Source organism: Onychomys torridus, chromosome 14 (assembly GCF_903995425.1).
Source record: "Onychomys torridus chromosome 14, mOncTor1.1, whole genome shotgun sequence".
NCBI lineage: Eukaryota > Metazoa > Chordata > Mammalia > Rodentia > Cricetidae > Onychomys > Onychomys torridus.
Genome location: NC_050456.1, coordinates 54,463,804 through 54,489,033, shown reverse-complemented (window position 1 = coordinate 54,489,033; position 25,230 = coordinate 54,463,804). Strand labels below are relative to the sequence as shown.

The 25,230-nt window shown below is 43.3% G+C and overlaps 1 protein-coding gene across 12 annotated transcripts in view; it reads right to left on the bottom strand.

The window, feature by feature from the left end:
• Positions 1–25,230, bottom strand: part of Ttll5 (tubulin tyrosine ligase like 5) — a 248,179-nt gene that overhangs the window by 106,973 nt on the left and 115,976 nt on the right. For 9 of the 12 annotated variants that reach the window (XM_036206323.1, XM_036206325.1, XM_036206326.1 and 6 more), the window contains 2 exons: positions 24,088–24,272; positions 3,948–4,102 (listed from right to left, as the gene is read on the bottom strand). In XM_036206323.1, the coding sequence (XP_036062216.1) occupies positions 3,948–4,102; positions 24,088–24,272 (340 nt within the window). The remainder of the gene's footprint in view (positions 1–3,947; positions 4,103–24,087; positions 24,273–25,230) is intronic. The other 3 variants (XM_036206324.1, XM_036206327.1, XM_036206330.1) reach the window with 1 other exon arrangement.

Genomic DNA, 25,230 nt, shown 5'->3' with positions numbered 1-25,230 from the left:
ATACCAGGATATGTGTTATGTTGGGGAAGAAGATTTTTTGTTTCCACAGGAGAAGAAAAGCTATGGATACTATCAAAATTGATAAAGATTTAGATTTGAACAAGAGAGACCTCTTGATTAGAAGAGGTGATGGTTCATCAACCAGCATGACTATTCAATACAAATTCACTTATAAGACTAACAAATGCTTTTCATTTGATCAGATCTAACTTGCCAAAAGGGACCCGCCCCAAAGGCAGTGTTGGGGCAGGGTTTTGTTTTTGTCCTTCCAGGAGAATGAAGGTTAAGGAATCTGAAAACCACTGGACAAATGAGACATCTGAAGAAAAAGACTGAATCATCTAGAGAAATTGTCCCAAGAAAAAGAGTAAACTGGCCTACTGATATATCACATTTCCAATAGGATAAAATTTCATAAATCTTCCTAAATGTGTGTTCTTTTTTTTTTTTTTTTTTTTAAGACAGGGTTTCTCTATGTCATTTTGCCTTTCCTGGAACTCACTCTGTAGATCAGGCTGGCCTTGAACTCAGAGAGATCCACCTAGCTCTGCCTCCCGAGTGCTGGGAGTAAAGGCGTGCACCACCACTGCCCAGCTAAATGTTTGTTTTTGCTGGCCTTTACAGTCCCAGTTCAATTAAAAATTAAAGCTGGCTTTTGAGTTGGAATGTGGGTCTCTCTTTCTCTACACACAAGCATGTTGTTAAAAGAAATTCAGAGTCTCTGTTTCATATTAGAAGAGCCACCTGGTATGGGACAGAAGAAAATCAAAATCGAGGGACTATTATTGTCACAAATCTCTTACCCCTCAAATTCATACTGACTCTTTAAAACTTTTCTTTACGTATAGTTCTATCTTAAAATTTAAACTCTCTGTTTTGATATTAATGATGTTTAAGTTTGCTACAGTGAACAATAAAATTTCCCAACAGACATCTCTGAAGTCTCCATAAAGATGACGGGGCCCCACAACAATGATTCCACTTGCTCTATGGTAACACCACTAAGCTGACAAACACCCCGCAAATATTGGCTTTGAACTACAAACTGCTCAGGAAAATTTCAAGGTGGCTAGCTGAGATGGTCCAGCCTCACAGACTCCTTTGCCAGGACTTGAGACAAGCCCTGCACTTTCCCATCACACAGAGACTGGACAAGAAACGATACAGCTGGTTATCCCAGAACTTGACAATTACCCCATTTTTTTTTCAGGGTCCTCTAAAGATGCTGTCAACCCCAGACAGCACGAAGTAATTTTAAGAACATGACGCCTATATTCCCAAGAGGTGGGCTGGTTGGTTTTTGGTTGTTCAGTGGGTTATGGATATTTGTCATTGTTTAGTGAGTTGGTTACAAATTGTTATTGGTAATGGTCAGGAAAAAAGCTGAACAAAGGAGATTAAATTCAGGGATATTGTTATAAAATGAAAAAGGGGGGATATAGACAGAATAAAAAGGTAAATACTGAATCTACATTTAGAACAAAAAAAGTAATTTCTAGTTTTAAATAATTTACATTGGCTCAGAGTTTTGTATATTGATAGAAATTTGAGGTTCTTTTGTTATACTGTTAGAGAAATGATATTGAATCTACTTTTGAAACAAAAAAGCAACAACTACTGTTAAATATTTTACAGTGATATGGATTTTTGTATATTGATGCAAATTTAAGGTTATTTTTGTTAGAACATACTATACATTCATTTCTATTCTTGTTCAAGGTATTGTACCTAAACAGCTCCTCCAACAATGTAATAAGAATTTCTAGACCTTGAAAGTTATTATTATAAACTATTTAAGATAACAAAAAAATGGAAGTTAGTATTTAGTCACATATTACAATCAAACTTATAGTCATGTTAGGTATGTTTTCAAGGTCAAACAGATATATTTTAGATAGTCAGGTGGTCTTCAGACACTTCAGAGATCTACAGAATATGGCATTTAAAATGTTTTAATAGCATAAGATTTTTTTTACCCCCCCACCCCCTTTTTGTTTCAAACAATGAGACATGTCTGCTCCTGGCAATACCAATTTACTTCAAAGAAGAAACTCCATATGGAGTTTACTTTCTCTGTGGCAAAAGTTAGCCACTGGGCAAGAAAGTGCCCTTGCCTCGATTACTGACAATATGCTCTCCAAACTGGACAAGCAGAACAGAAAAGTGACTGTAGAATTTTGCCAAGACAAGGTGGGACAGTCCTTCAGCAATCCTGTTTCACAGCCAAGTCTGTCAGATATTCTAGACCTGAAGACTGAAGATGGATGCCCCAACATTGCACAGGAACCTTGGATGGCTGCAGCTGTTTCTGTCATTTATCAGTTTTAGAAGTTGTTTCCTTTGCACTTCCTGTTCATTCATGTAATATTACAACCTTCTCAGGTCTCTGATAGAGTTGAAGACTTTATAGTTATAGTTTTCCCTTTTAACAAATTCAGAAAGGACACTCACAAAAGAGGTGTAAAGTGTATAAAGTTGAGAGACATGGAAAGATAGTTTTGGTAATGCAAATTAGGATAGAATGTGAATTAGGTACAACACTTTTTAAAAAAATTTTTTTTTTTTTGGTTTTTCCAGACAGGGTTTCTTTGTAGCTTTGGAGCCTGTCTTGGACTAGCTCTGTAGACCAGGCTGGCCTTGAACTCACAGAGATCCACCTGCCTCTGCCTCCAGAGTGCTGGGATTACAGGTGTGCACCACTACCACCCGGCAGTACAACACTTTTGACTCACCAAGATTAGATAATGGAGTACTTTCTCTGAATTTTTCAAATGCTAATGGACTAGGCATTGTTAATGTAATTATTGTGTGATACATTTGTATAGTTATTGTATTTATTGTATATAGTTTTTTTGTGTTAGATAAAACCTTCACTTTTTGTTTAGACAAAAAGGAGGAATTATGTGATATTTTGTATTCTGACAAAGCTTGCATGTAGAACAGAGGGCAGAGCTAGCCACTAGTTAACCACAGAGGCCAGGAGATGATGGCTCACACAGTTAATCCTTGTACTCAGGAAGCTCACACCTTTAATCCTAGCACTTGGGAGGCTCATGCCTTTAATCCCAGCACAATTGGGAGGTGGAGACAGGAATATAAGGCAGGTGGGGACAGGATCCCACCCCCTATTCCTTCTGAGGACTTGTAGAGGTAAGAAGTCTCTAGTGGCTGCTGCTCTGCTTCTCTGATCTTTCAGGTGATTGCCCCAATATCTGACTCCTGGTTTTAATTGATAAAACTAATTAGGATCATGTTTCACCCAGGCATTTTCTGTGTCAGGCTGAGGTTTTCATAGCAAGATCCTTTCTTTGTCTTTTATGACACTGCCACACTTGAAGACTGAGAACCAGGTGTTTTGTATTTGAGAATCTAATTCTTATTATTTCTTTTTTCATAAAGGGATTGTTAAAATGTAGAAAGAGATTATTATTATTTGGTGCTTTCTTTTTAATTTAGAACTTGCTTTATGTCCAGAATCATTTGGATTCTATCCCGACCACTTCTTTTCAACTACACGAAGGAAATACCTTCCCACCCCTCAAGTCATCATTATCGAAGGAAGCTTAATTATGTAACTCCAGTTACGGCTGGCACTTAATTATGTAACCTGGCTTTTGGAAACATAAGAGACAATGCCCTTCCAACACAGAGTCCAAAGTACAATGTAGTATGAGGTGTAAACAAAGAAGCCTGGGGCAAGCACCAAGTGACAACATCCAGACCTAAGAATGTCAGGAACTCCCTTTTCATTTAGTTTTCTTGAAAACAACCTCACAAATTAAAGTAGGCCTTTTGGCTAAGTGCTAGAGGATGTGATCAGGCAAAGAAAAGGCATCTGCGCACTAGACTCCATTCGGAGCTCTCTGTGGCACCATCACACTTGGGACACAGTTGCGGGCAGGCCAGTCCCATGTAACTCAAATGCTAGCCCTGGGCCCTTCACTCACCTGCTTCCAGGGGGGCTGGAGTGGTTCTCAGGAGTGTGGAGGTCTGACTGTATAGACCACGTCGGGCCACTAGGACTGATGACAGGTCGGAGGGTAGGTGGGGTTGAAGCACTGCTTCTGTTTATGACACCGCTGGCCAAATTCAGGTTTGCCACCTAGAAATGAGGGGATGGAAACAACTTGATTTTACAGAGCTTTAGAAAAGTACCATGAAACACATATGGGAGCAATCACAGTCTGAGAGACTGACTCATCTGGCCCGAAAGCAGTGGCTGCGACAAAGGCCCGGAGCGCAGACTGGCTTCTGTGCAGAGCCGAGGTGGGCAGCCGGCAGCATCTGCAAACTCTAGCAAGTGCACATTCAGCCTCTGCTCTCTGGATGGCACTGGGGTGAGCCAGGCAATGTGCAAAGCAGACAGCCTTCTTTCCTCATCTGGAAGTTCTAAATGCTTAACAAGCTTCAGTTGTAGATAAGAATAGTAAGAAGAAGTATACAAAGAACTCAATCATTTAGAAAGGAAAAACCTGGACAGCCCATTAAAATGAGTATTAATGTTCAAAAATAATTTACAAAGATGGAATGTGACCAGCCAATTTCACATTTTGAACTAGTTTCCACTTGTAAGTGAAAATTATTTTTTAAAAATATAAACTGCAAAGAATTTTAAGTTGTAAGACAAAACTGTCACATTGTTATATAGGAAAGTTCCAGGGTCTGGAGAGATAGCTCAGTGGTTAGGAGCACTGGCTGCTCTTACAGAGGACCTGAGTTCAAATTTCAGCACTCACATTGTGGCTCACCATTGCCTGTAAGCGCCAGGCACTTCCACACAGTCATGCAAAATACAAATGCACATAAAAATAAAAATAAATAAATCACTTGGAAAAAGTGCCCAATAATGGTCAGGGGTCAGATTAGACAGTGCTTATATTACTCATGTGACTGCGAGTTGAGAGCTCTTTTCTAGATATCAACTTAGTGATATGACTGAGGTACACTAGACTGTTGTCCACTCTGACGCTTGCTTCTAGACCAATTCAGAGAATGCTGCAGGCGACGATCACAGTGACCACACAACAGCAGTTGTCTTTATTAGAATTCAGTAGGAAACACAATCCGTGAAGTGAGTACATTACACACATCTCACGCAAAATCAGAGTCTGCCCATCAGGATAGTGCCGATTTGGCACAGAAGGAAACAGTGTGTATTGCATTGGGGCCCCAGGATAAACAGCAGAAATGGGGTTCAAGGACCAGAGTTCCACAGTCCTGCTTTATACCATACACTACAGAAAACATATACTTAAAATGACTAACAAGTTACTTACATTTTACTCTATCCATTTAAGAGAATATTATTTATTAGTTAACTTTTTCCAGAAACACTTGATCTAGGAAGATGATGATAACTCAAGAAAAAAGATCATGCTAATAAAAAAATTACAATGGAAATCTCCTTAAACATAGACATGTGGATAAACTTCTCGAAAGCTGGGGAGAAAAATCCAGAACACACAGCATCTACTTCAGCATGGCGATATATTTTTCTTGTGTTTCTGTGCATTCTCCATATTTTTAAAACTATTTAATGAGCCGCAGCATTTTTTCAGAGTTGTTAGATTCACTGCAGTGGTGAGGCACTCGGTGTAAAGCCTGGGCAGTGACAGCAGACGAGAGAAAGGGAAAGATGCCCAGGAAAGCATTTCAGAGCAGGGTATGCAGAGATGCTGAGAGGGAAAGCCAGTGCTGAGTGCAGGGCTTTTGGGAACACGCTGCCATACAGCGTCTTAGGTCATCAGGCAAGAGAAGGAAGCTGAAGCGAAATGCTTGCCTATGAACCATCTGAAGCACCTAAATAACCTTGACATTCACAAATGAAAGGATTCACATTTGAAAATGATCTGAGATCAGGAAAATAGAAGAGTCATTTTTAGCACTGGTGCAGTATGTAGTGTTTCCTTCCTAGTTACAGAAGTTCCTAAGTAAAAACAGCCCAGGCCAGTGTCTTCTCACCAATGACTCAAACTACTTTTCTTGGACAGAAAGCTGTTTTCCATAGGTCAGGAGCAGTCTCTGGCGACTGTGAGGCTGGTGTGTGGGGCATTGCGGCTCTGTTCTCCAGGGTGGGCCATGCTTTAGAAGAGGCCTCAGGAGCTAACCCTGACTTTCACTTCTGCTCTGCTCTTGGCAGATGCCAGGGCAGAGGAAAGGCACATGGTGACTATAGGACGCATAAGGTATGGCTGAAAATCATGGGAGTGCCTCTTCTCTCTACCCTAGTCCTTTTGAGGTACTCTGCCCTACTTTTTTTCTGTACCCTTCAGGTAGCAAGGGCCAGAGTATAAAACTGTGACACTGCTGCAGCAGGACTTGAGAATATATATATCCCTAATCCACTGACTCCATGCCTGTCTGCGCTGTTAAATGTCACGTGTTTTAACTAATGTAACATGATCTTGTAGGCTGTAAAAATATTACACTGTGAGAAATGTCATTGTGATAACATGTAAGAGTTGTACTGAAAACCTGGCAGAGAGATGGTTCAGTGGTTAAGAACACTCACTGCTCTTCTAGAGGACCAGGGTTGGGTTCTTAACAAGGACATCTGGTGGCTCAAAACCACCCGTAACTCCAGTTCCAGAGAATCCAATACTCTCTGCTGGTCTCTGCATATATACATCCACAGACACATACACTTAAAAAAAAATGAGTTGTACTAAGTCGAAATAAAGGGGGCTTAATAACAGTTTATAGTGGCTAAACAATAGATTAAAATGTGCACACACTGCCATGTTTAGCATAAAGGGCAGAGTTTGGAGAATAAAGCATGCAAAAGAGAGGAGATAGATCTGATCATCTATGCGCTGGCGCAGCAGCCCATAATTCAGCCACCAGTGTTTATACCCCAACAGCAAACCCCTGCCTACTGAGCACTCTGTGTGGTATGTGTTGCCATCCTTGCAAGATCTCACCCAATTCTGAGTGATGCTCTTAACCCCATTTTACCAACGAGGAAACAAAGGTCTAAAGGAGCTCCGCAGCCACACCAACGCCATCCAAGTGGGACAAGGTCCAGGAGAAGAGTGCTGGACTGACTCCACGTGCATGTGGCAAGTCTTCCCTAGACAACAGAGCTTAATACCTGCGTGGCGCCAGGCACTTCGGATGCTAGTGAGTTCACTTGTACTTTATCTGTTACTCATGGAGTAAGACACTCCATTTCACAGATGAAGAAAACTGAGGCTCAGGGAGCCTACTAGAGTGCTTCGCCCAACGCCCTACAGTCGTAGAACCTGGGCTCGAGTTTCAAAACCCATTTTCTAACTCAGATGTGGGAAAACCATCCTATTTCCTCCTAACTGTTAGGAAACTTTAAAGCTGCCATCAGGTGGGGCCCTCCAGGGCTGAAGGGTGACTACACAAGCATCGAGAAAGCAGAGAGAGGCCCTCCTGCTCTGCGTCCTTTCCCACTTCACTTCCTCAGTGGGCATCAAAGGCAGAGGAAACAGGTCAGTTTCAGCCCGTCCTGAGCAGAGGGAAGGTGGCACCAATGTGCGGCCAGCTTTGAACAGCTGGCAGTTCTTGATTCATTCACTACCCACTCTTTATTTTGTGTGTGAACCAAGAACTGGCAGCCATTGTGACCTCTGTCCACAAAAAAGCAGGGCACTCATCATGTACTTAGAGAGAGAGCAATGGTTAGTGCTTACACGAGACTACCCGGAACAGGAAAACTTTTATTGTTCTTTCTTACCTTCTTTTCCAAACGAACTATCTTCACCAAATGGTAACAACCTTGCTCTTACTTTCAGTGCTCTATTCTCATCCCCGTTTTGTCTAGAAGTCACTCAACACACACCACAGCTACTGTTGTTCCCACCCCTTGCCTCCGAGATCTGTCTTGCAAGGACTTACATCACCAATAACCAAAAGAGTGAAGGAATGAATTGATCTTTTTTTAAAAACAAACAAACAAAAAAAACCATTCTTTTTGTACAGCCACATAGCTGGCATCTTAATCACACAGTAATGGAATGATTTGATACAGTGTTAAACAAGAGACAAGGGACAATCTCTGGGTCATTCTTATTTTCCACACTGCTCTAAAGAACAATATCTACCAGAATGCTTCCTGTTGATGAACTGTCAATCTGCACTGTCCAACGGAACAGCCACTAGCCACATATGGCTCTCGTGTACTTGAAATGTGGTTGGTGTGGCTGAGAAACTTGATTTTAAACATTAATTTATATTTAATTTAATTTAATTTTGGTTTTTCGAGACAGAGTTTCTCTGTGTAGCTTTGGAGGTTGTCCTGGAACTTGCTCTGTAGACCAGACTGGTCACAGAGATCTATCTGCCTGCCTCTGCCTCCTGAGTGCTGGGATTAAAGGCGTGCACCACCACTGCCTGGCCCTAAACATTAATTTTAAAATGCAACTAGCTAGTGGCTAATTACTGGACGGCACTTCCCTAGAGCCTTGACCATCTCTAGATAAATATGTATAATGGATAAGTTACTATATACAAATTATCCTGGTCTTGTCTTAGCCTCTTAGCCTTTTCCATAATGGATAGAAGAATTTCTTCAAAGGATAGCCTTAGCTAAGGTGCACAAAAATATAGTAATAATTGTCATTCTGCTACAGTAGAGGTCACAGCCATTGGGTCAGCCAGCTTCCCTGAACTGATCACTAACTAGAATGCATGTTACTAAACCTGAACTCCCAATTCTTAGATTCATAGCATTGGCCACAAAAGGGTCTAGAAGATAGAGCAATTTAAAAACCACTTTTAATTATAGAAACTATGATTCAAAGAACACGCCCATGTTAAGAGAGATAGTTTAGCAGTTAAGAGAACTATCTGCTCTTCCAGAGGATCGGGCTTCGATTCCCAGCACCCATAAGGCAGCTTACAACAGTCTGTAATTTCAGTTCCAAGGGATCCAAAGCCTTCTTCTAGCCTCTGCCAGCACTGCACAGATGTACAGGAAGGCAAAACATGAACACTCATTATAAAAATTTAAAATAAATTTAATTGAAGATGAGTATTCACATCTTTTTTAAACGATTACTTTATTTTATGTATTTGAATGTTTTGCCTGCATGTATGCATGTGTACCATGTGCCCATAGAAATGAGGAGAAGGTGTTGGCTCGCCTGGAACTGGAGATACAATGGTTGTGAGCCACCATGTGGGTGCGTGCGGGGTATTGAACTCAGGTCCTCTGCAACAGCAACCAGCGCTCTTGACCACTGAGCCTTCTCTCCAGCCCAAATACTCACATCTTTATGTACAAAGTTAGCACAGCAGTGTAAGAGGAGCCGTGTGCCCCTGCATTAGCACATTTGAGATGTCCTACCATGGGTACAGCGTTTTTGGTTTTTGTTTTGTTTTGTTTTGTTTGAGACAGGGTTTCTCTGTGTAGCTTTGCGCCTTTCCTGGAACTGGCTCTATAGCCCAGGCTGGCCTTGAACTCAGAGATCAGCTTGGCTCTGCCTCCCGAATGCTGGGATTAAAGGCGTGCGCCACCACCGCCCGGCTCCATGGGTACAATTTTAGCAGCAATGACAGTGAAATCATAGGGACCTAATAATGGCTGAATTTAATACACAGCTCTTTGTAGGTCTTGTGCTCAGTACACTACATGTGAACTATTTACTCTTAAAGACAGACGGAGAAACTGAGGTTGAGAAACAAAATAATTGCTAAGTGCGGCCTTTAAGTTGAACTTCTAGACTTCCTGAGGCAAAACCTTCCATTCCTGTGACTTCAACCACGGGGTCAGCATTTGCACCACTGAGCCGTCTCCTTCTAGTTTCTGTCTGTGGACCACAGCAGCATCTGCATCCCTGGGCATTGTTCAAGTACACTCTCGCCCCAGCAAATCACAACTTCCAGTTAACAAGAGCACAGGCAGTCGGCTTGCCTTGTATGTTTGAAAACCAAAGGCAGGGACAGGGAAGGGGAGCAGGCGCTGCTCCCTGTCCACCACAAAGCTAAGGGACCTTCCGACAGACAGCAGAAATGCCTTGGGTGGAGGGAGACATCACAAGGGGGCGAGGGGGAAGAGAGAAGGATTCCTTCGAGTCCCAGCAGGGTCATGCAGGTTTCACTATGTCTTGGTGTTGTGTACAAGTATGCTGAGGATGCAAACACATATGAAACATTTCAAAACAAACCAGAAAAGTCCAAGACTATGTATTATACTGCCATTATTAAAAAACTATTTCAACCTAAAAACCACCAACTCGTCACCTATGCCCCCATCTCCGCTTTCCTCTGGCTGGCTAGCTAAGGGAATAATTGCCTGTGGGAAATCTGGCCACCAAACCCTACCTCTATCTGAGCCTTGGGGCCTGCCCGACAGATGTTTTCCCCTTGCCCTTCCCTCTTTCTCAGCTCCCTCTCTTACAGCAGTTAATCCAGATGTTCTACTCCCATCCCCTGCCTTGTGTCCACTGCCATGGTGACCTCAGCGCATTTTTTTCTTTTAGTACCAAATAGTATTTATTTTAGAGGCAGCCTTCCGAATAGGGCAGGTGAGCAAATATCTGAATGTGTGGGCTAAGGACACATTGCATGCATTCCATCTAGACAGGTGTTTAAATTATAGCAGGAGTAAATACAGGTGATGGACTGGAAAGGGGGTAGGAGACACAGAGGAGGCAGCCAATTTCCGGTGCTTGGCCCGCCCAAGTGTTACTGCATGTTACTGCTGTTTGCTAAAGGTAGTGCTGATGCCAGTGCTATAATTAAAATACCATGGGACTGCCCGGATGGATTCCCAGAAAATACCCCCAACCACTCAGACACACACCCTTTCGGCATGCACAGGGGCTGTCGGGGGACAGACGTAACTAGATGTCCCTGGCTGAAGTTACACGCTGTCCTACATGCCCACACAAACTTTACACTTCTAATGTAATTCAACAAAGAATCACTGTGTTGTCTATCAGAAGCAAGGCCATGGGGAGAGTGTGAAGGCACAAAGAGAAATGTGGCCTCGAGTCACACAGGATTTGATCATCTGAAACTTGAGAAGAAAACAGTATTTGAGATCTCCAAAACATGACAGTGCAAAGAAAATTCAAGTACAGCGTATGAACTGCCTAAAAAGAAAAAACAAAAAACAAAAAACAGAGAGTCATGAACAAGTAGGAAGAAATGTCTGAGACCCAGATAGCTGACCTGGTGAAGGGCAGGCCGCAAGAAGACAGCAAGAGATGGAACAATACCCTGGGAAGGAGCTATGCTTGCTCTAGAGACAAAGGAAACTTCTGGAAGCCCCACCCAAGCCATGCTGTATGAGGACTGTAGGGAGGGCAGGCAAACCAAGCTGTTTTCTGGGGTAAGTGGGAAAGGACTAATGGTTAGTGGACAGTTATGGCAGTTAGGTAAGAGAGGATAAAGATCGCTTACTGATCTGTCCTTTGTCCCTTGCACCTAGCTCAGGCTTTGGGACTAGGTTTGTAATCTGACCATGAACGCTTTCAAAGTTCATGTATCCAGTGTTCATATTTGTTTATTGGACCTGCTTTCTCTGGGATGCTATTTTCCCACAGAGCTGGTGAGGCAAGATGGAGCTTCCTACCATTTAAAAAAGGGAGGTTAAGGGTGGTGCACGCCTTTGATCTTAGTACTCAGGAGGCAGAGGCAGGTCTACATATCAAGTTCTAGGACAGCCAGGACTACATAAAGAGATGGTCTCAATGTCCGCTCCCTCCTACACACACACACACACACACACAAACACACACACACACACACACACACACGCACACACACACGCACGCACGCACGCACGCACGCACGCACGGGCAGGGGTGTGTTTAGAGAGGGCATCTGAGGCCAGTTTTGTTCTAGGACCACAGGGAAATAATGTCTCGTCTTAGACTCACCCCACTATGCATCTCTTTCACAGTAAACTAGTTTAAAAGTCAAGATTGAAGGGTGTGTCTGAGAGAAAGGTATAGAGGAGACCAGCCAGATGAAGTCCCCTCGGGTTTCAGCCTGGTAGGCAAAGATGTGTATAGATATATACTACTGCTTGGCTGTAGTCACCACAGCTGGTGATTCAGTGTGGAATCTTACAGTAATTACCACAAGGAATCTCCTCAAAGGTCTTCTCTGGACATCTCTTGAGCTTCTAGGTGATGGTTACAAACAGACATCATTGGCTATTGCTCAGGTTTTAGGATTCCTGTGTGCAATGACCTCCAGGAAAACGAAGTCCAAACACTGATGCTTAGAAACAGTTAGGTTCTTGGTAGGTATTTGAAAAGACAGTGCAGGTAAACAGATAAAAAGTGATTAATGTATCCTCTCAAGTCCTCCACCAGAGAGGCCATAGGCAGCATCTGTTTTTATGCATCCATGTTCTACATAACAAACTGTCAACCCCTTATAAACAGAGTACTCTCCATCTGCAGCAGACGCTTCTATCATGAATGGTTTATCTATATTGTGATAGCTAAGGACTACCTCTGACCAGAGCATATTTGAGTCTATGCAAAGAAGGTCTTAAGTCTAGTTGTTCTCAGCACAAGACCAAAGTTTATCATTGCTGCCCTCTGGGGGAAAAACATGACCAGCAAACAGACATAACTATAGCAAGAGAGGTTGTGACTAGATCCAACCTGCAAAGATAAGAATCAGAAATCCTGCACGTTGGGCTGGAGACCTGTTTCAGAGGTTAAGAGCACTGGCTGCTCTTCCAGAGGTCCTGAGTTCAATTCCTAGCAACCACATGGTGGCTCATAACCATCTGTAATGAGATCTGGTGCCCTCTTTGGTGTGTAGGCATACTTGCAGACAGAACACTGTATACATAATCAATAAATAAATCTTAAAAAGAAAGAAAGAAATCCTGCATGTTTTATCACGATCCTGTTGTGCTTTGTATCCTAAGGTAAAATGTATTACCTTCAAAGGCACTCCCTTGCCTATAAATGCCTTAAAACACGTGTTTATTGCTTATTATAGCTAGTGGTTTAATAAATACTCATAAATACTGCCATCGAATTGCTTCAGGAGCTAAGTGGTAAGGTTCTAGAAGCTTCATGCTATGCTTGTATTATTAAGTGCAAATTCATTTCCCACTTTACCTTACAAATTACAAGCCACTTCAGGACAGGGGCTATATTTTACTCAGGGCTGCATCCCCGGAGCACTCATCTCTTTTTGGTTTCTATTGACGATTGGTTCCACACCCCCTAGATACCCAAGATAGAGGGCATTCAAGTCCCTTAAAAAAAGTGGTATTGGGCTGGGGTTAGAGTATGGACCTACTCCATGAGTCCTCATTCACTCTTCAGCACCCTCTTCCCTCACAATAGCATAATATCTGAATGTGGTTTGTACACATCCTCCTATATACTTCTACAGGCTCACTTCTGGATAATCCCAAATACAACCCACATGAAGTATAAAGGGTTCTTATGCCATAATGTTTAGGAAACGGGGACAAGGACATGTCAGCACGGACACTTCCTAAATATTTTAAAACTGTGGTTCGTTGAATACAGAGACATGGATCCTTCAGATACAGACCAACTGTAGTAGTAAATGAAGTGGGTTTCATCCAAAGAAATCCAGCAAACAGTCTTGGCAAGGTCTTGGGGTCTATCCGTCTGTGTCTCTGTCCCCCTCCACTGCCTCTCTCCAGTTAGCAGCCAGTTTCACCAGTAAGTAGTAGAATGGCAAATGTCACTAGAAGGCTAGCAAGGAAATTAGAGGTTCCATATTACCTCTTTCTGCATAGACCACAAGGGAGAGAGTGCTTTGGAATTAAAGGAAATAAAATAAGCAGTGATTAGAGCAGAAGCTAAGTGTTGTTCTGGCTGGTGCCTTGCATAATTTTAGAGATGATGTCTGCCTGCTCTCAAAGCCTCAGGCAAGGTTCTCATATGGGTGAAATAACAGCTTTGACACACAGATTTTGTTCCCTCTCTGCATAATGACTAAACTGCATGACTTCTTCGTGGTACTGAGATGGCAAAGGACTAGCAAAGCATTGGTGATTCATGGTGACTAACCTCAGGCTTACCAGGGCATTTGCAAACTTTATGTACCTTATTATTTATTTATCAAGATGAAGATGGAAATTCAACATCAAACATTTCATTAGTAACAGCTTAACTCATGAGTAACTGTGGCACAGAATTCAGGTATAGCATTCTTTTTTTTTTTTTTTTTTCTTTTCCTTTTTTGTTTTTTCGATACAGGGCTTCTCTGTGTAGCCCCTGCTGTCCTGGAACTCACTTTGTAGACCAGGCTGTCCTCAAACTCACAGATTTGGCCTGCCTCTGCTTCCTGAGTGCTGGGATTAAAGGTGTGGGCCACCACCACCAGGCCAGGTATAACATTCTTGTCACTCTTTAATCTTATCATGGCAGGCCCCCAAATCTTAGATTTCTTTTCTAATAAGATCTAGAGGGGTGTTGCATAAAATGACTTCATTAATTCACCCAAATATTTACTACTTTGTCTGGGTTTGCCATTCGTTTGAGCATGGAGGAAGGCTGAGGAAAGTAATCCTTGCCCTATGGAGGTAACAGTCTAACGCAGTGTGTTACTGAAATATCCATGAATGTATGCAGCAAGGATGCTAAGAGGTTTGACTTTGGATCAAATGATCAATAATGATAGCTACTAGCCTGATACTACCTCAAAGCTTTCAAGGGCTCAAACTTGGAGACCAAGTGTCCACGGATATCCAGAGGGGAGCCTGTGTGTGGGATGTCTATGAATACTCTGGAACTGAACACAAGTTTCTATGTGTGCACTTTTTTTTTTCTTTCCGAAGAGTACATCTTTCATTTGATCCTCAAAAGAGATCATGTGGACGGAAAGAAACACAATTTTGTCTAGAGCTTCCTGGAGAATGATGTTCATACAGGAAAACCCATCAAAATACAAGTGGATCTTAGGTGCTGTGGAAACTGTCCTCCCCCAGCTATGATCTGGAGTTGGGGAATGTGGTGGCTTGTTCCTAACTTGTTTCATGTGTGTCCCTAGAACAAAAGGTAGTCCTTGAACAGGACACAACACATCTGTTCCGGACAAGAACACAGAGAGGCAGGTGTGTGCTTCTTGCAAACTGCTTACACTGGAGAAGGGTGGAGAACGTATTTTTTAAGGACATAAAAGAGTCATCCTTAAGCAATTACACTCTGAACATTCCTACAAAGGCACTTCGTGAGTATTTATTAAACCACTAGCTACAATAAGCAATAAACACATGTTTTAAGGCAGTTTAAATTCCTTTTTTAATTCCTGGATGCTGATAAAATGAACCACAAGTTTATACTCCAATCACCAGGAGATAAGGGCTACCATGTTAATCACATTCTAAAGTGGGTTGGGAAGAATGAGGAATTCTAAAGCACCAATGTGTTAGTGCTGAAGCTTCCTGGCAACCGCCTCCCTCTTTTGAACACCACCGTCTACATAAGACCCTTATACACTCATAGCTCCAAACAATAGTAAGAGCTCCAGAACAAGATCTTCCAGACATTCTTGGGAAGCCAGCCTGAGAAAATGGCCAGACTTTTTGCCAATGTATGTTTTCTGGTTTTGTGAGCTGGGGGCTACCACTAGCCTGATAAACAGACTTACACATATTAACAAGGGATGGCCAAGGCTGGATTGTCTCCCCTCCCCAACTAAAAAGAAAGCACTGGTCATCCTACAGAATAATCTAATGAGGGCCTAATTCAATAAGTAGCCAAGCACCCTGACAGCACGTATGATTCTCAACTTGCACCAGCGAGGAGAGAGCACCTGTAATCATGAAAGGAGATGGTCTCTCTGTGTCTCTGCAGCCTCGAGCAAAGGCGTAGCTGCAGTACTGCAGTGGTGCCACAGAACGGCAGGGTGATGCAATGCTCAGGCATTTTAGTCTGCGGAAAGATCTGGTTCTGATTCGAAGAAGAGGCCGAGACCACTAAGATAAAACCCACAGGCATAGAGATCAGAGCTGGAGCCCTGATACAGTGTCTATCCAGTGTGTGACCTCAGCAGAGTCACTTGTCCTATTAACTCGCATTTCTTCATCGTCACGAGTTTAAAAAAGGGTGGGAAAAGCACTTTCCTCGCTCCTAAAATGGAAGAGAGAATGAACACAACCTGTTGTTAACATATTGCCTAGGACAAAATAGGAATGTGATTAATGTCGACTGTTTTGGTGTGCAGGGCAGGTGTGCTACAATCGATGAAAAAGAACAGAAAAGTAAGTATTAGTATTAAAAGACAATGCAGAAATCAACAACATACAGAAGAGAAATTCTTTTCCCTTTAGCAAGCACGTGGTATCTAGAAAGTACAAGGTCCTGCACTAAGTGATGGGTTAGAAAGAACTGCCATTATGTGGTTTACAGTCAAAAAGGCAAGAGATGCAAAATGACTATCATCCGAGTGCTTTAAAGCATGGCTACTGAAGGGCTGAGGGCATGACCACGACAGAAAGACTTCTGGCTGAGTGGCAGGTGCTCTTCATTAGTTTATTGAAAACTACGTCTGGATGCGTACTTTAGAGATCCCGGGGTGGACGGTAAAAATCATGCACTCTATCTTCAAGGGTCTCATAGTCCAGCGAATGAACACATTTAAGGACTGGGGCTTGTAGGTCAGCAGTTGAGTTCTTAACTAGCATGCACAAGACCCTGCATTCAATCTCCAACCCTATGTAGTAGTAGTAGTAGTAGTAGTAGTAGTAGTAGTAGTAGTAGTAGTAGTACTAATGAGTAAGCACATTTATTGAATATAATGTCTTTCAACATCCTTAAAGTATGGATTATAGGGACTCTTGGAGATATAAAAATCTACAGATGATCAAGTTTTTATGTAAAATACAATTATGATTGAATATAGGCTCCATATACCCGCTCATAAAAACACCTACAGAAAGATTACTTGTATGATGTAAAGGTTATAAAAACCTTGGTTGTACTTAGTTGTTTAGGGGAAAAGCCCATACATGTTCAGAACAGATGCAGGCTCTTCAGAATTTACTATACTGACCCCAGAGAACATCTGGACACAGAGGGCCAGTTGTACAATCCCTGAGTCAGAGAGGCATCATGGGACACCAAAACTTAAGGCGCTCACTGTCTGTTAAAGAAGAGAGTTATGTCAACACACAATATGATGACAGAATCAGCACAATAATGTGTGAAGTGGCTTCATGCAGCCACATCTGGACAGATGGACAGATCAGACATGGTGACTAAGAACCACTTCTCCTGAGAAGATGGCATAAATTAAGGCATACAGACTAGAAGAAATTCTAGCTGAGTTATGCAAAATCCTATGTGCTAGAACAGAGACAGGCACAGTACCCTGTGGCCGGATTCTTGGTAAGACCATGGGTAGTCGCATCCACTAGTTTGGTTTCACATCACAGAGATTCTATGAGCAGAGAACACTAGGATCAGACATGTGATTTAACATGACTAGAGGTCTTTAACGATGAGGATAAGCAGGAGGACACTGCCAGGAGATCGTTCAAGAGGTACCTGTGGCTGTCCACCTGAGAGATAATGAAAGCCTTTAGCAGAATAGTTGATGTTGATGCAAGTTACATAGACAAGATACAGATATACTCGATCAGAATGGCAAGACTGGGCAACAGCTTGGTGCAGAGAGGATGGAGATGGAGGTGCTGATAAGCCAGGCTTCCACACCCGAGTTTCTGAGATGTCAGTGCACTAATGCGGAAAGAAGGAAATTCAAACAGCTGTCAGATACACTGATGGAGGCGTCTTCCTGCATGCTTCTGGGAAATGGTCAAGTATCTGGATGCTGGCAAGGCAGTTAAGGGCAAATGTCCAGCAGGCAGTTGAATATTTGGACTCCAAACTCAGCACAAAGGTTCAAGGTTAGGATGCATATTGAGGGGCTGGAGAGTTCAGGGCTTCAGAGCACTAGCTGCTCTTCTAGAAGTCCTGAGTTCAATTCCCAGCAACCACATGGTGGCTCACAGCCATCTATAATAGGATCTGATGCCCTCTTCTGGCGTGCAGACATACATGCAGAACACTCATACCAAAAAAAAAGAAAAAAAAAGAAAGAAAGAACAAAGATGCACGCTGGGAGAAATCCGCACATAGGTACCAGATAAAGCTATGTATGTAGGGATTAACCCCAAGGAAAGGTTCACTGAAAGGCACCTATAGCACGAAGGGGACAGAGCCCAGGGCCACCTCACATTCTTCACTTAGAACTACCGCAGCACTCCTCAGCTGCCTGGAGCTCTTTGTATAGGGTTAAGGCCTCCTGAGCTTCCCCTTATACATCAGCATGTCGCTCAGTCGGTGTCACCCTTATTCGGCTCATGCTTAGGCACCCATATTGGAAGACTTCATGGGTGCAGCTTCTGACATTTCTATACAATCCAACCACACAACAAACCCTGTTCATCTGGCTCTTACAATCTGAGTTCTGCCCCCTCGTATGCAATCATCTTGAGCCTTAGGAGCAGGAGTTGTGTTGCAGATAGATCAGTTGGGACTGGGCTCCACCACTCCGCATTGGGCAGGTTGTGGTGTTCTGTAATGGTCTCTGTCTGTTGCAAAGAGAAGTTTCCTTGGTGAGGAGTAAGGACTATACTTATCTGTGGGTAAAAGGACAAACACTTAGGATGTGGTTAGGGATGACTCGCCTTTCAGAAAGTGGCGGCTGAGATCTTCTGAGATCCATGACTTCACTAGCCCTAGGTAGCTGGCTAGGTCTCCAGTTCCAAGCATGATTTCCCTCTTGTTAAGCAGGTCTTAGGTCCAATTGGAGAACTGCTGGTCACTGCCAAAGAATGCATGCTACTACTGACCCTAGAATTACTACGCCATGCTGACTGCCATTGTGGCCCACATCATCATAGCTGGGTGTGACTGTTGGTCGCCCCTCCTTGGAAGCTTGCATGGCGTCTTTTGGTACCATGAAAACTAGTCTTCAAGGAAGAGGCTTTCAGGCCAGATCCAGCTCAGGACCTCTGGCCTGTGTCTGAAGTGCACTGTGTCTGCAGCAAAATCTTCTACCTCTGGTCCTTCATTTATTTACTTTTTAAAGATGAGGTAATCAAGGCTAGACAGGGCAATGAACTTCCCAGGTCTTGTGACTTAAAAACTAATGTTTTCCCTCTCTACCTTTTTGTCTTTCTAGAAACAGGAACAGGTAGCATGTGTGCTATGGAGGAGTATATTTTCTACTCAGAGCAAAGAAAACAGAGAACAAGCTCCAGACCAGAGCCTAAGTGCCCAGCAGTCTGTGTGCTCAGAGAGTTCAGAAGGAAACGGAAAGCTTGCAGAGCCAAGTCCTGCTGCCTGTAACATGCAGGGGGACATTAGCACCCACTCCAAGAAGGCAGCACCGACTCTCAACTGGGACTTCTGTAACTGAGGCAAGGTCCACAGTGGCCCTGTCTAGGAGCTCCTGAAACAGAGGGGATGACACAGAGTCCCTCTGGACACAGATGAGGAGGGAAGGACTAACTGCTGGAAACCGAATGTTCTGTGTCTTGATAGACCCTTCCGCAGGATTAGGCTGGGGAGCCTCAGAGTAAAGAGCAGCGAAATGAAAGAAACCAAGTGGTTTTCTGTTCCGCTCCCCATCAAAATGAAAAATCTCAAGCGCACAAAGCGTGCCTCCCTCTTCTGTATCTGTCAGCACATTTCAGGAGGCCTGGCCACGTCTCTGCACGGCTGGCTGGGGAGCAGACCGACACAGCACACGGGTTCGTGGTGGGGCCCTGCCTGGGTGGTCTGCTGGTATCCCTTTGATTAAATTCCCAGGCTGGGAGAGCTGGAGCTGCTCCTAATGATAGCTGGGTCCTGAAATCTCAAACTTGCCGGCCGGAGAGGGCCAGTGCTCCTCTAATGCCCTGCCTCCCGCTCCTCACCACATTCTTCTGAGCATTACAGCAATAACCACAAAGGACCCCGTCTATGCCCATCTGCCCTCCCTTGCAGCCCTGACTGAAGCAGAGAGTGAGATCTCACACCTAAGCTGATGTCCCATTCCAGCGTCCCAGAACCCCTCCCCTACAGGTGCAGATGCTTCTTAACACTGCTCTCAGGAATACACACAACAATTACTAAAAGATTTCAGTCCAGATGATGGCCCCTTAAACAGTGTTTATGCAGCATATGTGCGTTCATAATAGAAGAGGCATGTAATACATTCTCAGCACCTGGTTATTCCATGTGTACTTTAGAAAACAAGCAGGTTGGATTAGACCTTTCCTTGCTCACGTGGTGGGAATATTTGCTATTCTTATGTATTCTAGGATTTCAACAAAGCTGCATAATAGCAGAAATGATAAAAAAGGAATTTAGGGAAATGAGCTTCTGCTTTTAGCCATACAAATTTCTTAAAAATGTAGGCTCTAATATAAATTCTCAAGTCTTCATCAATTGTGGGCTTATTAAGAACCATCTCAAAAAGGAAAAAAAAAAAAAAAAGATAGAAAGGCTGGGCGGTGGTGGTGCACGGCTTTAATTGCAGCACTCGGGAGGCAGAGGCAGGAGGATCTCTGTGAGTTCGATCGAGGCCTGCCTGGTCTCCAAAGCAAGTTCCAGGAAAGGTACAAAGCTACACAGAGAAACCCGGTCTTGAAAAAGCAAAAAAAATAAAAAAAAATTAAAAAAAAGAACCATCTCTGGCTAGCTTACTATTTCTTAGTATTTGAGAGAAGAAAGGGGGAACACTGCCTCATCCTCCAGTTCCCTGCTGCTTCTCAAATACGGGAGTGATCCAGCTCAAGCCCCTGTGTCTGAGTGATTTCTAGTCACCTACAAGAGGCTCCAGCAGCCCCTCTGAAGGCCTAGAAGCTTGCAGAGCCAAGGCCCTCAGAGCCAAGGCCCTCAGAGCCAAGGCCCTCAGAGCCAAGGCCCTCAGAGTGAAGGCCTGCAGAGCGAAGGCCCGCAGAACCAAGGCCTGCTGAGCAGAGCTAAGGCCCGCAGAGGCTTTGCTCTCAGCTCCAGTTCAAGTGTCCAGTGCTGACTCCCCAAGTTCGACTCACCACAGAACCTGTTGCCCCACAGACGTGCGTGCCAGGGTCCCGGAAGCTGATTCTGCCCTTCTTGTGACACAGTGAAAAATGAGTGTTTCTTGCCAGAAGACTACTGTGGCCTTCTTTTGACCCCCACTGGCAAGCCGGGCTGCCCTGGGCAGTTTTGATATTCCCTGAGGAAATCTCTGGTGTGCTCCTGACTATTAGTATTATGTTCAGATGACTGTCATATCATCAATGGTAGGGGCTTGGACAAAGTGTTTTCTTTTAAATAAATAATCACAACAAAATAGAAAGTTTTCTAGAAAGTCAGTTAGCCACTGACTAACAGGACAAGTAGTTGAAATTATAGATAAAAATAAAATGTTTCCTCTGAAATACTCTACAATTTAATTTTATAGAAATCTTCACCATTGTACAAATGATTTAAAATCTGCTTTCCTTGTCCAGTGAAAGTCTCTTAACTTCTTGCCTACAAAACAATTAGATCACAGAGTTTAAGGGCTATAAATAACTAAAGCAATGCTCAAAGGAAAATTCACAGCCTTTAATATAGAATGAAAGAAATAAATGAGACATGTAACTCAAGAAATAGAAAAATAAAGCTAAGGAAAGCACAAGGAAGAAATTGGTAAAGATAACACAATACAATAATTAAGTCTACAATAATAAAGCAATAGTATTCATATATCCAGAATTAATCTTAGGAAGGGGGAGTTACCCACTAGCCACCCAAAAAGGGGGAAGAAGAAAAAAAAGCAGAGATACGGAACTGAATCAGGAATGATGAAGGAAGTGTGAAGTCAGAGGAAACCCCAGCACCTGAGGTTAGGACACAAAGCTGCTTGTGCTGACAGCTACAGCTCGCTCCCAGTGTGAATTCAGAGAGTCCCAGAGCTCCTGCCCACTTCCTCCAGGAAGCCACAGGCATTTATCACTCAGGTCAGTTAAGAAATGGAAGCAGCTTTTCCTTTTAAAAACAGCATAAAAGAAAAAAAAAAAAAGCAGCTAGAGGACAAAAGTGCCAGAGTCTATATCAAATATCATTATAATTCAATGTATTATTAGTTATTAAATAGCAGAGAAAAATAACAGAAGTTTCCAAATTACAAATTAAGTAACTGTGTCCTTGGAAAGGAAATGGCTGAATACACACAACTGAGCTTTTCTAGAACAAAATGCATTTGTCAACAAGTGGCTGTCATCACATTAGAAACAATGTATTCCTAATGCCTTAAGGGCTGAAATAAGTATTTCCCAAGTACAGGGCATTAAGACTTGCAAAGAGGCTTTCACACCCCATCTTTATGAGCGGTTGTGTTTTTCCCATCGATAAACACATCTACAGAGGTTGAGAAATGAAGTGCTCTGGGCCATATACAGAGTCAGCAGGAGAAGGACCCAAGACTTGGGCTGGCTAACCACCCTTCCTGGGTGCTCCACCCTGCTATCTGCACAACACACCTCCCTCGGCACGGCATCACACAAGAAGCACCCTATTGCTGAAACTCTCCAAGTTAAGACTGACATCTAATGGCAGGTTCTGATTCTCACAAACAGGAGCTGACGGACTTGTAGAGCAAAGGCACCTAGATTCACTACAGAAGAGAAACACCAAAGGGGAATGGCTTCTGGGTAAGGGTATGTAAACCTGGGTTCCTACAGGATCAGGATCTTAGAATTGTCTGTGCTATGCAACATAGCAAATGAGAGAAGTCGGAAATATGTAAACACTAATATTGACAATAATTTAATGTCTCCATGCTTCTAGATTACTTAACTGGAAGCCAAAATATCAGCCCATGACCAATAATTTCCATTTTCCAACAGACAGCGGACATTCTCAATTTCCTCTCTTGACTACGGCCATGCCTATTCCCATCAGTCTGTGACTGATATCTAACTTTCCAACCCCCCTCAACTCTCATTGATTACCCCCTTGTTCTATTTCTTTACTTCCCCTACACATTAGGCCTCTTAACCTATCTGTTTCAAACTACTGGGGACTGAAAAAGAAAATGATTACTGCCTACTATGCTGACGGAGGGCGAGGGAAAGCCAAGTCCGTGATACTAGGCTTACCTTTCTTTGCGCTAATCTTTTTTTTTTTAACAGAGAATTAGGGTATCACAAGCAAGTGGTGTGTTGTCTACTGTTTTACATGTACTTGAAGCATTTTCACCTCCACCCCAATTTAATTATAATTACAATCAATTAAAAAAAAACACAACAAAACTCAACACAACAGAAATACAGAAAAATGTAACCACATAGTGAATATCATGGAACTATTGTTATCAATACCTCGTTTGGAGGGCTTTGAGTCCATTTAACATTAAGGAAGAAGGTTTTACTTTCAATTAAATACCAAGGACTACCAGAAGAGAGAACCCAGAGAAGCCAGAGAGCCTAAAGGTGTCATGTAAACCATCCCCCCCCCCACCACACACACACACACACACGCATCCTAGAGCCAGTTTCTGCCACAGCTGCACCAATGCCAGTAATCATTAGACAGGAAGCATTCTCCGATTATTATGAACCAGATAAGTATGGTGGGGGTGGGGGAAGAAAGACAACGCGAGGAAACTCTAATAAAAAAGATCTATAAAACTAAGGCTTACCGGAAATTTTTAAGAATGAAAAAGTTACTTTAAAAGACCCTGGGCTGGCAAGATGGCTCAGTGAGTAAAGGGACTTGTTTGCCAAGCCTGAAGACCTGAGTTTCCTCCTGTGGGACTCATGGGACCCACAGGGCAGACAAAAAGAACAGACTCCTGTAATTGTCCTCTCACTTCTACAAACACTAAGTGATGCGTGTGCACGCACGCACGCACAAAATAATGCAATGAAAAGTTTTACTCCCTTAAAGTTGAATTTACAGTTGAAATTTAGATGCGATAACATGCATACTACAAGGGTCAGTAACAGATTTAGCTTTGCAATGCCTACAAGAGCCATTTTCTTCACAGTTAAGGAGAAACAGTTCAGTTTTATACATCAACAGCAGCCAAGATGCACTGGAGACCATGAGCACATAGGAAACAGCCAAGTGAGGGAAGACTGGCATGCCCCGCCACACCCACTCCCAGGTCCACGGAGCTCTGAGGCAGCATGGCTGTCCCTACCTGCTGGGTGAGGAGACTGATGTGACTGGCTGGAGAATACTGCCTGGCTGCCTGCTTCTCCGCCAGCCGCTGGAGTTCGGCCGTAACCAGACTTGGGTTGTACCTTCGGTTGAACGAACCTTCTTCACCCTCTTTTTGTGTTTTGGTTATTCCTGAATGATGCTTGTGTGGATGGCATGAACCTGCTGAAAAAGAGAAGAGTTCTCACCCACTTAAGAACCAAGTCCTGAATAAAACTACAACAGTGGCAAACAAGTATCACGGGGACAGACACTGCCGAATCCTAGGAGGCTCAAACAACAGAAAGGCCAAAGATGACCTCCAAGTGGTGATAAAAGTCTACGTAAGTCCTTACCACATCCTACAGCCACATGATCACGTGTTTATTCATGTGTGTTGGCTTACAAAGGATGTTTAGCACAGGGAGAGGGGAAGAGCCAATGTTAGGATTTACAGGGGACAGCTGAGCAGCAAGCTCATGGCACTGGGATCTCCCCTCAGCATCACTAGGAGAACGCAAACCTTGAAATTCTGGTTCTTGTTTGGTTTTATTACATAAGCACACACGGCAGTCTGCGGCATCCATGGTAACAGCACGCACAATACTTAACAAAGCGCCCAGGGGGAACAGGTACGAAAGAGACACGAAGCACACTGAGACAAACAGCACTGGTTTTGTGCTCACGAGGGCCTGTCCTCTCAGACTTCAAGTCTCTTTCAACTCTTTGATCACAATAAAATCAAGGTTCCAGTTTTTTTCTGATTATTTTCTAAAATTATGTTTAAAATCACGGAAGTAGAAACACTGTAATGTTTTACCCACTTACTTATGTACCTCTGTGGTGCTAGGGTTTGAGCTGGAGATCTCCAGTTCTGTCTGCTACTGAGCCACACCTCCCAGGCCCCTTCTGCCCTTTCACGTGGTGACATTCCTCCAGAAGGCCTTCCCATAGTCGTCACTGCATTAACTGGTATGCAGGCATTTTCACAGTGTTTGGGTAAGTCACAAGCCCAGGATGATGAACACCTGTGAAGTTTCTACCACACCCAGGAGCTACATGATCAATAACACACATTAACCAATGTGCTCCTCTCCATCCATAACCTCCCTCTCATTCATTCTCCTTCTCTGCACACCACCCT